Here is a 14,170-nt window from a genome sequence, read left to right on the forward strand (position 1 = left end):
AATGTCAGATTCTTCTTTAGACTTCTACCTTCTGTAGTTTCTGCTCTACATTTAGGTTTTTTCAGCTTATCCTGATGTTTTGTCTCGTAGTGCCGTCTTAAATTAAATTCCTTAATTACAGCCACATTAGCTCCACTAATAAGACACACGGGTTTACCAGCAATGTCTGTAAACATATATTCAGTCACCCACTGGCGCTGAAAGGCTCTGCTTTCAGAATCAACCTTTCTCTCCACCATTGTGCGGGACTAGCTTCACGATAACAGAAGTTTGACTTGATTGACGCGAGAATGTTCCCAGCGCTGCATTATGGGAACTGTAGTTTATATATTATTAGCGCCTCATATCGCCGGGCCATGCATAACAATAATAATACATCTATATAAAATGATCTCGCGGGTCGGATATAAATGTACACCGGACCGGATGTGGCCCGCGGGCCTTGACTTTGACACATGTGAGTTAAAAGAAACCAGTGAAAATATGCTAACTGTGCTGGAGAAGCTGAAATACAATGAGCATAAATTCACCATATGTGGAAAAAAACCTCACCGATTTGCATTTTGTGATAAAACTGTATAAAACTGAATAAACTTTGAACTCACCGTCAATGTTCCCTCTAAGCTGCGCGCGTGCGTAATTGCGCACTGCTGGCACGGTCTCTGCGCACAGAAAAAAAATCTAACCTGAATTGAAATTAAAATAAATACGTTAACAATTCTGTTTTGCAGTGTTAGTCAGTAAGTGACTGGCTGCTCCCGTATGGGATTTGAACGATGCCACCTTATCCCATAGTCCAGCCAATGATGCGATTCACATTCTTATATACGCAGCTAATCAACGTGGTTGACAGGCTATGACAGCGCCCTTATGTGCCGACACCGGTGTTTTAGCTAGCAAAGCGGCGTGGCTAATGTGGAGTGAAGCCACGTTAATGACAACGTGTACAACCATTGGAGATGTGAGCAGGACAGACCGAACAATTGACAGAAAAAGTGTGGACTTTATACCAGTTTTTAAATTGTGTTGATAGGCCACGTAAAACCAGAGTTATGATAAAAATATATGCAGTGTTTGTTTTTCTTGAATACTATCGTTGTTTATATTTACTGCGGGAAGAAACGGTAAAAACGGCGTTTTATAAGGAAAGCGCTCTCCACCTGTGAGCAAAAACAAAACCAAAAAACCCCACCCTTTCTTATTGGTGGAAAAAAGTACCATGTCGACCAATCAAAACATGATATGGCAACATGGCATTTAGTTGTTTAGGAAGGGGGAAGTTTTAGGAGTGACGGCGGTGTTTTGAGATGTGAGAGATTTTCGACATTTAGCGCAAATCTTGTGTAGTTAGTGTGTAGTTAGTGTGTAGTGTAGTCAATAGTTTTGTTGTGTGTGTCAGGACAATAAGGCGACTGCTGAATGTTACAGGTGTTACAGGAGTGATACATCTCCTGTTGTCAGGCCTGCAGGTATCAGGCTGTTGTTCTCCTTTATCTCATAGTGGACAGAAATTATTTTTTGGAGTGGCACAAATAATTTGTGTGGCATCAAATTTGATGCAGAACAGCTGATTGTTCTGTAAATAGTTTGAAATGTTTATTTAAAAACGCCTTGGCTGCATTTTTAGGTAAACAGCTGCAAAAAACTTTGTTGTTTGCAAAACTCAGTAACTTTTTTGAAGAAGTAACTATATAATTAATTTCCCAACATTGGTCTTTATATCCTGTATTTTGCAGACAGAGTTACAGGACTCTCTCCCAGACCACAGACTCACACTCATAATACAAGTCAGAGCTTTATACAAAAAAAAAAAAGAGAAAGTTTTGTTTTCAAAATTGGAGTTCAAGTTATTTTTACTTCCTGTAGTGTTAACATACTACACAGGTCATGAACAAGATTTTTTTTTTTTTTTTTCATTGCAAGTGGGCTAAATCAGTTAATTAAAAGTAGTCTAACATAAACGTAAATGCTGTAATTTGATTATTTTAATGAACCATGTAACTTGCATGGATTCGATGCTGGCGTGACCACAGTGCACACGTCTGCTGTTGCTCACAGTGATCCAAGGGACGCTCAGGGAGTTTGTGTGTTTGCTCAGACACATGAAAAATTAGAGGGAACATTGCTCACCGTTGAATTAGGTAATAACTATTTTCTGGAAAACAGCAGAACCTTTATTTTTTGATGTAGGGTGGTGTAATATACGATGCAGCAACTACTTACTGTCACGGTTCTGGGTCCGTCGGACCCAGTATTTTGAGTTTATGTTTTGGTTTACTTTTGCATCATGGATTATTCTTTATGTTTCTCTGGTACTGTGTTTCAGTTATCTTGGTGTTTTGGTGATGGTGATGATGATTATTGTTATTAGAGTTCCATGTTTCTGTTTATTTATATTTAGGATTTGTGTTCTCATGTTTGTGTGAGTTCAGGTTCCATGTGTCATTCTGTCTGTCTCTCAGTGTCAAGTCTGCGTGCTTGTTTGGTAATTCATGTTTCCTGTTTTATTGTGAAAGTCTTTGTCTTATGTTAGTGTGTGAAGCTTGGTTCCCCAGTCTCGTCAGCCCTGATCTCTCCCAGCTGTGTCTCCCTTCTGTTGCCCATTCCCTCATTACTACCCTGTGTATTTAAGCCCTGTGTTTTCCTCAACCCAGCGTCGCGTCGTACCCTCAGATTATGCCTGTGTGTTTTTGGTTTCTGCATTCATGTCATGTTTAGTTTTCACGTCAGCAATAAAGCTGTGGTTTTGATTTACAATTCTATGTTCGAGTCCTGCGCTTGGATCCTCCTCTCCGCCTGCCCGCACACAGAGCCTTGACAGAACGACGCGACCAGTAATGGATCCAGCGGACTCACTGTGGAAGCGCAGCTCCCGTTTTGACGGGACCCGGCTAGCGCTTGGAGGGCCTCCGTGCTGCCGTTCCTCACTAGCAGCCTACCCTTCGGCCCACTCATCTGCTTCCTCCCCTCGGACGCCCCGGTCGCGCAGAAAACGCTCCAGCCGGTCCCGGGAGGATTACTACGAGCCTGCAAACAACCAGCTTACGCCTGCACAGGCGTTCTACAAAATGTTAGGAATTATTATCATGCCACCCGACTCACCCAGCGTTTCCACATCACCGAAGGAGCAACCACAGCAGAGTCTTTCCTCGTCACATTCCGCCAGCGCCGCTCCCTCTTCAACAGGGAGGCCGCGAACGCGCCGCCAGCACTCACAGCTCCAGCAGGAGCCTGGGATTCATCTCAAACAACCGCCTAGGGTGAGTGACGGAGTCTCCCTTCAGTCACCTTTCGTGCCTAGGGATAAACAGACTGTTTCCCCCAAGGACTGTTCTGTGTCCCAGTTGCATGTTTCTGAGGTTGCCCACTCTGCAAAAACTAAATGCCGAGACCCAGTTTGTGATATTGGGCATTTTGAGACCGTTCCTGAGCTTCTCCCTCCTCTTGTTCCTGCTCCTAGGGTAGCTCGAGCCCAGCATTCCCCTCCACCCGTTTCAGTTCCTCAGGTGGGAGGGGTTGGTGTTCAGCTGGTGCCAGCACCCATTTCTGTGTCAGCTGGAGGCTCAGGTGAGCGCTTCCAGCCGTTTTTCTCGTGTTCTGAAGGCTCAGGAGGATTAGCTCAGTCACCATCTCAACCACCATCACTACAACCTTCACTGCAGCCACCCGTAGCTCAGTGTCCAGTGTCCCCTGCTCAGCAGCCACCCGTAGCTCAGTGTCCAGTGTTCCCTGCTCAGCAGCCACCCGTAGCTCAGTGTCCAGTGTTCCCTGCTCAGCAGCCACCCGTAGCTCAGTGTCCAGTGTTCCCTGCTCAGCAGCCACCCGTAGCTCAGTGTCCAGTGTTCCCTGCTCAGCAGCCACCCGTAGCTCAGTGTTCCCTGCTCAGCAGCCACCCGTAGCTCAGTGTCCCCTGCTCAGCAGCCACCCGTAGCTCAGTGTCCCCTGCTCAGCAGCCACCCGTAGCTCAGTGTCCCCTGCTCAGCAGCCACCCGTAGCTCAGTGTCCCCTGCTCAGCAGCCACCCGTAGCTCAGTGTCCCCTGCTCAGCAGCCACCCGTAGCTCAGTGTCCCCTGCTCAGCAGCCACCCGTAGCTCAGTGTCCAGTGTCCCCTGCTCAGCAGCCACCCGTAGCTCAGTGTCCAGTGTCCCCTGCTCAGCAGCCACCCGTAGCTCAGTGTCCAGTGTCCCCTGCTCAGCAGCCACCCGTAGCTCAGTGTCCAGTGTTCCCTGCTCAGCAGCCACCCGTAGCTCAGTGTCCAGTGTTCCCTGCTCAGCAGCCACCCGTAGCTCAGTGTCCAGTGTTCCCTGCTCAGCAGCCACCGGTTGCTCGGTCTCCAGTGTTCCCTGCTCAGCAGCCACCGGTTGCTCGGTCTCCACCTCCACCAATGTTTTCATCTCAAATTCAGTCACCCGTAGCTCGGTCTCCACCTCCACCAATGTTTTCATCTCAAATTCAGTCACCCGTAGCTCGGTCTCCACCTCCACCACATTCAGCTCCGCTACCCATAGCTCAGTCATTTCCACAATCAGACTTACTACAAACTTTGTTACAGTCCATAACCCAGTCAGTAGCGCAGTTAGTAAAGGAATCGTTAGCTTTGTCTTCTGCTCAGTCAGCCACTCATCTTCACCCTCAGTCAGGGGTCCCAATTGCCTCTGGCCCTGCATCTACTCCAGCTGGAGGGCCCGAGGAGCCCGTGCAGCCTGAAGTTTCGTCAGCTGGGGGTTCAGGTGAACCCAGACAGCATCCTGCCTCGTCGGCTGGAGGGCCCGAGTCGCCCGTCCAGCTTCAAGTGTCGTCAGCTGGGGGTTCAGGTGAACCCAGCCAGCCTCAAGTGTCGTCAGCTGGAGGGTCCGAGGAGCCCGTCCAGCCTCAAGTGTCGTCAGCTGGGGGTTCGGGAGAACCCAGCCAGCCTCAAGTGTCGTCAGCTGGGGGTTCAGGTGAACCCAGCCAGCCTCAAGTGTCGTTAGCTGGAGGGCCGGAGTCGCCCGTCCAGCCTCAAGTGTCGTCAGCTGGGGGTTCGGGAGAACCCAGCCAGCCTCAAGTGTCGTCAGCTGGGGGTTCAGGTGAACCCAGCCAGCCTCAAGTGTCGTCAGCTGGAGGGTCCGAGGAGCCCGTCCAGCCTCAAGTGTCGTCAGCTGGGGGTTCGGGAGAACCCAGCCAGCCTCAAGTGTCGTCAGCTGGGGGTTCGGGAGAACCCAGCCAGCCTCAAGTGTCGTGAGCTGGGGGTTCAGGTGAACCCAGCCAGCCTCAAGTGTCGTCAGCTGGAGGGTCCGAGGAGCCCGTCCAGCCTCAAGTGTCGTCAGCTGGGAGTTCGGGAGAACCCAGCCAGCCTCAAGTGTCGTCAGCTGGGGGTTCGGGAGAACCCAGCCAGCCTCAAGTGTCGTCAGCTGGGGGTTCGGGAGAACCCAGCCAGCCTCAAGTGTCGTCAGCTGGGGGTTCGGGAGAACCCAGCCAGCCTCAAGTGTCGTCAGCTGGGAGTTCGGGTGAACCCAGCCAGCCTCAAGTGTCGTCAGCTGGGGGTTCGGGAGAACCCAGCCAGCCTCAAGTGTCGTCAGCTGGAGGGTCCGAGGAGCCCGTCCAGCCTCAAGTGTCGTCAGCTGGAGGGTCCGAGGAGCCCGTCCAGCCTCAAGTGTCGTCAGCTGGGGGTTCGGGAGAACCCAGCCAGCCTCAAGTGTCGTCAGCTGGGGGTTCGGGAGAACCCAGCCAGCCTCAAGTGTCGTCAGCTGGGAGTTCGGGTGAACCCAGCCAGCCTCAAGTGTCGTCAGCTGGGGGTTCAGGTGAACCCAGCCAGCCTCAAGTGTCGTCAGCTGGAGGGTCCAAGGAGCCCGTCCAGCCTCAAGTGTCGTCAGCTGGGGGTTCGGGAGAACCCAGCCAGCCTCAAGTGTCGTCAGCTGGGGGTTCAGGTGAACCCAGCCAGCCTCAAGTGTCGTTAGCTGGAGGGCCGGAGTCGCCCGTCCAGCCTCAAGTGTCGTCAGCTGGGGGTTCGGGAGAACCCAGCCAGCCTCAAGTGTCGTCAGCTGGAGGGTCCGAGGAGCCCGTCCAGCCTCAAGTGTCGTCAGCTGGAGGGTCCGAGGAGCCCGTCCAGCCTCAAGTGTCGTCAGCTGGGGGTTCGGGAGAACCCAGCCAGCCTCAAGTGTCGTCAGCTGGGGGTTCGGGAGAACCCAGCCAGCCTCAAGTGTCGTCAGCTGGGAGTTCGGGTGAACCCAGCCAGCCTCAAGTGTCGTGAGCTGGGGGTTCAGGTGAACCCAGCCAGCCTCAAGTGTCGTCAGCTGGAGGGTCCGAGGAGCCCGTCCAGCCTCAAGTGTCGTCAGCTGGGAGTTCGGGAGAACCCAGCCAGCCTCAAGTGTCGTCAGCTGGGGGTTCGGGAGAACCCAGCCAGCCTCAAGTGTCGTCAGCTGGGGGTTCGGGAGAACCCAGCCAGCCTCAAGTGTCGTCAGCTGGGGGTTCGGGAGAACCCAGCCAGCCTCAAGTGTCGTCAGCTGGGGGTTCGGGAGAACCCAGCCAGCCTCAAGTGTCGTCAGCTGGGGGTTCGGGAGAACCCAGCCAGCCTCAAGTGTCGTCAGCTGGGAGTTCGGGTGAACCCAGCCAGCCTCAAGTGTCGTCAGCTGGGGGTTCGGGAGAACCCAGCCAGCCTCAAGTGTCGTCAGCTGGGGGTTCAGGTGAACCCAGCCAGCCTCAAGTGTCGTCAGCTGGAGGGTCCGAGGAGCCCGTCCAGCCTCAAGTGTCGTCAGCTGGGAGTTCGGGAGAACCCAGCCAGCCTCAAGTGTCGTCAGCTGGGGGTTCGGGAGAACCCAGCCAGCCTCAAGTGTCGTCAGCTGGGAGTTCGGGTGAACCCAGCCAGCCTCAAGTGTCGTCAGCTGGGGGTTCGGGAGAACCCAGCCAGCCTCAAGTGTCGTCAGCTGGGGGTTCGGGAGAACCCAGCCAGCCTCAAGTGTCGTCAGCTGGGGGTTCGGGTGAACCCAGCCAGCCTCAAGTGTCTTCAGCTGGAGGGTCCGAGGAGCCCGTCCAGCCTCAAGTGTCGTCAGCTGGAGGGTCCGAGGAGCCCGTCCAGCCTCAAGTGTCGTCAGCTGGGGGTTCGGGAGAACCCAGCCAGCCTCAAGTGTCGTCAGCTGGGGGTTCGGGAGAACCCAGCCAGCCTCAAGTGTCGTCAGCTGGGGGTTCGGGTGAACCCAGCCAGCCTCAAGTGTCGTCAGCTGGAGGGTCCGAGGAGCCCGTCCAGCCTCAAGTGTCGTCAGCTGGGAGTTCGGGAGAACCCAGCCAGCCTCAAGTGTCGTCAGCTGGGGGTTCGGGAGAACCCAGCCAGCCTCAAGTGTCGTCAGCTGGGGGTTCGGGAGAACCCAGCCAGCCTCAAGTGTCGTCAGCTGGGGGTTCGGGAGAACCCAGCCAGCCTCAAGTGTCGTCAGCTGGGGGTTCGGGAGAACCCAGCCAGCCTCAAGTGTCGTCAGCTGGGGGTTCGGGAGAACCCAGCCAGCCTCAAGTGTCGTCAGCTGGGGGTTCAGGTGAGCCCAGACAGCATCCTGCCTCGTCGGCTGGAGGGCCTGAGGAGCCCAGCCAGCCTCAAGTGTTGTCAGCTGGGGGTTCGGGAGAACCCAGCCAGCCTCAAATGTCGTCAGCTGGAGGGCCGGAGTCGCCCGTCCAGCCTTATGCCACATCTGCTGGTGGGTCCGAGGAGCCCACCCAGCACCACACCTCTTTAGCTGAGGGTCCTGGAGGACCCAGACAGCACATCCTCCCGTCTGCTGGCGGTCCGGGGAGGGCTGTTCAGCCGTCACCCACATCATCATCATCGCCGCCTGCAGCAGCATCATCATCTCCGCCTGCAGCACCCACATCCACGCCTGCAGCAGCCGCAGCTTCATCCACGCCTGCAGCAGCCGCAGCTTCATCCACGCCTGCAGCAGCCGCAGCTTCATCCACGCCTGCAGCAGCCGCAGCTTCATCCACGCCTGCAGCAGCCGCAGCTTCATCCACGCCTGCAGCAGCCGCAGCTTCATCCACGCCTGCAGCCGCCGCCTCGCTGCCCTCTGGTTCCGCAGCCGCCGCCTCGCTGCCCTCTGGTTCCGCAGCCGCCGCCTCGCTGCCCTCTGGTTCCGCAGCCGCCGCCTCGCTGCCCTCTGGTTCCGCAGCCGCTCCGCCTACGCCTGGCCCGGCCTCTGTGTCTTCGTCCACGCCTGGCCCGGCCTCTGTGTCTTCGTCCACGCCTGGCCCGGCCTCTGTGTCTTCGTCCACGCCTGGCCCGGCCTCTGTGTCTTCGTCCACGCCTGGCCCGGCCTCTGTGTCTTCGTCCACGCCTGGCCCTGCGGTTGCCGCACCGTCATGGGACCCGGTCCGTCCTGTTCCGCTTCGCCTCTGCCGGCCGCTTTCCAGGCCTCTAATTGGGCGTCATGGCCATCGTGGTCGGCCTCCTGGGAGGGATCGTCGCCGCTGCTGGCATCGCAGCCGACCTCCGGATCTGCTCAGTGGCCGCCACTGCCCTCCACGTGGCCGGCCCCCAGAACTGTCTGCCCGTCGCCGCCGTTGCCGTGTGCACGGTCGGCCACCAGAACTGTCTGCCCGTCGCCGCCGTTGCCGTGTGCACGGTCGGCCACCAGAACTGTTTGCCCGTCGCCGCCGTTGCTGTGTGCACGGTCGGCCCCCTGAACTGTTTGCCCGTTGCCGTGTGCGTGGCCGGCCCCCTGACCTGTTTTGGTTCCTGTATGGCCGACCTCCGGGTCGACCCCCTGACTTTACTGTGGACTCATGAATAGCCTTGTTTTGTGTTGACCTGTGTTCTTGTGTTTTTTGGTCTGTTCGTGGACTCTTGTTGAGCTTTAGTTTGGTTTCCTTTCTTGATGTGTTTTCCTGTGTTCTGGACTCTTCTGCTCCTTGGTGTTTTGTTTCGGACCCTCCGTCCTTGACCCCCTCCGCCCGCCCTGGTCTGGTGCTCTGTTGTGCTTTTTGTTTAGGGCTGTCGGGAGCCAGCCCTTGGAGGGGGGGTACTGTCACGGTTCTGGGTCCGTCGGACCCAGTATTTTGAGTTTATGTTTTGGTTTACTTTTGCATCATGGATTATTCTTTATGTTTCTCTGGTACTGTGTTTCAGTTATCTTGGTGTTTTGGTGATGGTGATGATGATTATTGTTATTAGAGTTCCATGTTTCTGTTTATTTATATTTAGGATTTGTGTTCTCATGTTTGTGTGAGTTCAGGTTCCATGTGTCATTCTGTCTGTCTCTCAGTGTCAAGTCTGCGTGCTTGTTTGGTAATTCATGTTTCCTGTTTTATTGTGAAAGTCTTTGTCTTATGTTAGTGTGTGAAGCTTGGTTCCCCAGTCTCGTCAGCCCTGATCTCTCCCAGCTGTGTCTCCCTTCTGTTGCCCATTCCCTCATTACTACCCTGTGTATTTAAGCCCTGTGTTTTCCTCAACCCAGCGTCGCGTCGTACCCTCAGATTATGCCTGTGTGTTTTTGGTTTCTGCATTCATGTCATGTTTAGTTTTCACGTCAGCAATAAAGCTGTGGTTTTGATTTACAATTCTATGTTCGAGTCCTGCGCTTGGATCCTCCTCTCCGCCTGCCCGCACACAGAGCCTTGACACTTCCATTGTAGTGAAATTATTTTGGTAAACCTCCATTTTTATTAGAATTTGTGTTTTGGGCAGAAAGGTCTTGGTGTTGGTAGCCGGGGATCGGTCCACCAGGGCCTCCACTCCTAGCCCCCACCTGGCACACAATGCACCCCTACAGTGCCTAATGCGGGTGGTGGGCCTCCAGGAGGATGGACCCATGTCCCTTTTTTGGGCTGTGTCCAGCCAGGGCCCATGGACTAAGGCCCAGCCACCAGACGCTCGCCATCAGGCACGCTCAGGCCTAGCTCCAGGGCAGGGCCTCAGTCCTGGGCAGGGTGAACTGTTCCCTTGATGTTCTACTCATAGGGGTCCCTCACCCATGATGAATTTGCCATAGGAGGCCCTACCAGCGGACAAAAGCCCCAACGGACTACATAGCCCCTGGGATCCCTGGGACACACAAACCCCTCCACCACTATAAGGTAGCGATTTGCAATTTTCCTGGGCGCCTTCTGGGTGAGGTGTTCTGGGCATGTCCCACCGGGAAGAGGGTCCAGGGCAGATCCAGGACATACTGGAGAGATTATATCTCTCAGCTGGCCTGAAGACGCCTTGGTGTTCACCCAGACAAGCTGGAAGTGGTGGCTGGGGAGAAAGTGTTATGGGCTTCTCTGTTAAGGCTACTGCCCTCGCAGCCTGGCCCCAGAAATGTGGAAGAAGATGGATGGCAGAAAGGTTTTGGAAATGTATCAATCTAATAATAATAATAAAAAAAGACATTACTAAGTCTCGTGGATACTTAAAGATCCAGGAAAACTCGCACTGCTTTTTGTCAAAGGACACCGTCTGTCCACCGTAGGAGGGGCAGAAAAGACAACTCTTCAGTCTTTTATTTGCAGTGGAAAATAGGTTTCAGTATTTTATTGAAAGTAAGCAATAAATAATACTGTGATAAAAATAGTTTATAAGTACTCAGACTGTACATCATTGTTACAAGATCAGAAGATTCATCAGGAAGAGCAGGAATAAAAACAGCAACATGATTTGCATTGTGCATAAATGGCTAAATCACAAACAAAAAAACATTTCTAATGTCAGCTTCAACTACATGTAGAGTGAAAAGAAAAGTCTCCGGTTCCGACTCATTTGCCACAAAGGCTTATGCTGGAACCCGTGTTGTGAGTGTAGACGGAAAAACATAAGTAGCACTGCAACATTCAGACGTAGCTCTGGAAGCATTACTGACGACACAAAACACGAATGAGTAATAATAAATAAGAAGAGACGACAGAGAGGAGTTAAACAGTAAGGCTTGATATAAAATCTTTGTACAGAGTGTTTTTAAAAAAGGGTTGCTGGTGGACTGCACCACCATCAGGGGTTTCTGGTGACAGTGGGGATCGACTGAGGCCTCAGTGAAGTTGGTCCGTTGAAGGAGTTTCCACACTTTGGAGTCATCCATACATTTGTTTAAAGTTCTTCTGCACGAGTGAGCATTTCTCCAGAGGTGAGGAAGGTTTTGTTAAAGGGATAAATTGGGTGGCAAGCGTGCATATAAGCGGAGTGGATTCTGCATGCAAGGTAAACTGCAGAGAACCTGGAAATCTGTTTTTTTTTTTTTTTTTTTTACTTGCATCCAAATGTAGCCCTCTGTAGTTTTTTTACTTGCTACAATTATATGGCTTTAATTCTTTAAGAGTTTCATTTTGGTATCACAGGTATGGAAAATAAACAGACAAGAGAGAAATATAGTGCGTTTCACATGATATGTGTTGTCACCATCGCCTGGGCTTGCCAGCAGTTATTTTAATACCGATGGAGGACTCACAGTGTTGAGCAGTTTGTGAAACGGTTTGACGACTCCAGCAATTTCTCTGATATTCACACATCCACCGACCTAAGAGCTGCATTTACACAAAATCACAAGTAATAAGCTACTAATATTACAACAGTTAAAAAGGGCAAAGATATGAATTAAGTTATATCACGTATCCAAGTCACTTGAGAATTAATTCATTGATTAGAATTCAAATCAAATATGAGAGACAAAAACATACATCTGTTCAATTGAATCAGAATTATAAAAAAGATTAGATGAAATGTCTGTTGGTAGAAATATACAAACTCCAGATTGTTGAAATATTCAGTTACATACATCTGAGAGTTGAGCTTAATGCGGGCACAGTGGAGAAATGTTGCTTTTATTTAAAATTAAAAAAAAGGTGGGGGGTGGGGGGGGGGGTGATTAAGAGGAGAGAGGCAAAAGGGGTTACATAGAAATTCTAAAATCAACAATCCCATTGGTTTACATAAATATATAATAACAAATGTAGATAAATCTAGAAAAGCTCTTCTAGGGATACTGAAATTAGTGAGTAAAGTCTTTCTCTGTGATGTCAGCAAGAAGCAAAATATCTTTGTAGGGTCCTTGCAAGTTATTTCAGTTCATCATCCTGGTCTTGAATGCAGGGAATTCCCCTTCATCCTCTGACCAGCGGTTACCTATAGAAATAATGAGGATAAACTGAGAAGGGAATGAGAGAGATCACCGGACGTGAGAGGGAAGCAGGACAGAAGCCGAGAGGTGGGTGGATGGGTTGAGATGGGGGAGAAACAGGAAAGAGAGATGCGTAAAACATGCGTTATTAGAGCAGAGACCTCCAGTACGAGAAAGCTACTTCTGCTTGCATAGAGGAGCAGTTCAGCAGTGAAGAAATAGCCATACACGTCTCTGATTTGATGATTTCATCATTTTTGACATGTGCGGTCTTACCGTTGTGTGTTAACAAGAGTAGGTCCTGACTGTGGCAGTGTCCAGCCTCTGTATAGACTGACTTCCTGTATTTCCACGTAGGCAGAAATCACATGCAAAGACATGCCGTTAGTCACAGCATCATCACAAAGCCAACCAAAAAGAAGCGAGTGCACGTGAGGAGATGTTAAGCATCGACAGAGCGTCTCACACACACCATGCGCACACTGACACTGCTCTCTCTGCTTACCATCCATCGGGCTCCTCTTTGGCTGAGTCGAGGGAGATGCCGCACTACTGCTGGTAACTCGGAAGTTAGCAGGCAGGGTATCTGATGCGCCCAAGGACATCCCCCTCATGTCTTTGGGCCTGAACTTCTTTCTCCATGAGGGAGCACGGCGGAAGTTCTTATCATCATCCTAGAATATGATGAGGTAAAGAAAAAAGGGAGGGAAAGACAGAAGATGTTTTTAGTCCACATATATTCTTATTGTTAGTTAGCGGAATCAACACGTCAGCAAATGTCCATGTTTGTCACCTCTTCCATTCTCCTGTCTGTGCCCATCGCCAGCAGACTGTTGTATTCGCGCTCAAGAGTCGCCCGGGCCTATAGAGGAAGGAAAAGAAGAAGAATGAGACTAACAGAAGACCTTGGCTCTGACCTGCAGTGTCCTCATCCTCCTGTCTGCTGAGCAGCTGATCTGAAATGCACTTTGGTCCACACTAAATCTCTCGTTTCTGTCTTCAAAACCCATTTCGTGCAGTTCCCGTTCTCATGCAACTTCCTATATAATTATGCGCTTTCAGATGTAAACCTCAGGTCACTCATGTCAGGCTGACACCAGCACTGCATTTACACATGGAGCACAGTGCCACTTATCTCAATGGCTTGACAAAAAAACAAAAACACAAAAACCCCATCTTGCAAGTAAAATTTAAATGTATATAAATGTACATTAATTTCCTTTGTATGTCCCGAGCACTGCACCAAACTCAAAGCTTAAGGTCTTTGGGAAGAGCCCATTGGCCCAAGCAAGCAATGAGTAACTAACATGTATCTTTAAGCACCTGTTAGATCTCAGTTATTTTATAGGAGGTGGTTACAGAAATTCTATTTTTATATGGATCAGGACTTTTATTTAAACTGGTCTGTACAATTACACATCTGGAAACATTTAGACAAGAACAAACGTGTGTGATGCAGTCTAATCAGACTTGTCTGTGAAAATAGACCACACAGGCAACCAAACAAACAGTAGTGAGAATGCACTTGCAGTTCTAACAAAGGATTTTTTGGACAGAGTTGGGACTAACTGATTCTCATGTTAGAAAAGTGACCATGTTTGGGCCTTCAAATATGACAAACAACAGCTGGATGGTGAAACATCATAAACATTTGGTGTTTGTGCACCTGTGTGTTCTGAGTGGGGATCTGCAGCAGCAGGGCCAGGGTGTTGTGATCAAAGGTATCATCCAAGGCGAGCAGTGCACCATGGACGCCACTCTCATGAAAGTTGCTGCTGTACTCTTTGAGACCAATGGCCTGAACCCAACTGATGACACGCTCATTACTCCACACCAGCACATCTGAAAGCACAAAACAGAGTGCCATTTTTAAAAGACACACGATAACACCAAGTTGTTTTAATGAGGAAAGAAAAAAAGCATGTATTACCTTTAAACTCCAGCATGGACTCCTCCCTCCTCCTCTCCAGCTCCTTTCTGTCATAGTTGAGCCTCCGCAGACACATCACACCACACTGAAAGCTGTTCCTGTAGCACAAACACATACACTCGTTCACTGTGGATCCTGTTAGTTGTTAATCTGCCACGATGTGCCGGTCTTTTTCCCAAAGTAAGCTGTTTTA

General features: G+C 51.1%; 1 protein-coding gene across 7 annotated transcripts in view; it reads right to left on the reverse strand.

Annotated features, from left to right (window-relative positions):
* Positions 1–10,589: 10,589 nt before the first annotated feature.
* ppfia1 (PTPRF interacting protein alpha 1) overlaps positions 10,590–14,170 on the reverse strand; it is a 41,599-nt gene continuing 38,018 nt past the window's right edge. For 4 of the 7 annotated variants that reach the window (XM_063470194.1, XM_063470203.1, XM_063470183.1 and 1 more), the window contains 5 exons: positions 13,978–14,075; positions 13,714–13,889; positions 12,841–12,909; positions 12,553–12,721; positions 10,590–12,052 (listed from right to left, as the gene is read on the reverse strand). In XM_063470194.1, the coding sequence (XP_063326264.1) occupies positions 11,991–12,052; positions 12,553–12,721; positions 12,841–12,909; positions 13,714–13,889; positions 13,978–14,075 (574 nt within the window). In that variant the 3' untranslated portion in view covers positions 10,590–11,990. Of the gene's footprint in view, positions 12,075–12,323; positions 12,389–12,552; positions 12,722–12,840; positions 12,910–13,713; positions 13,890–13,977; positions 14,076–14,170 lie in introns of all 7 variants that reach the window. The other 3 variants (XM_063470211.1, XM_063470164.1, XM_063470174.1) reach the window with 2 other exon arrangements.

This window comes from Pelmatolapia mariae, linkage group LG1, assembly GCF_036321145.2.
Source record: "Pelmatolapia mariae isolate MD_Pm_ZW linkage group LG1, Pm_UMD_F_2, whole genome shotgun sequence".
Lineage (NCBI taxonomy): Eukaryota > Metazoa > Chordata > Actinopteri > Cichliformes > Cichlidae > Pelmatolapia > Pelmatolapia mariae.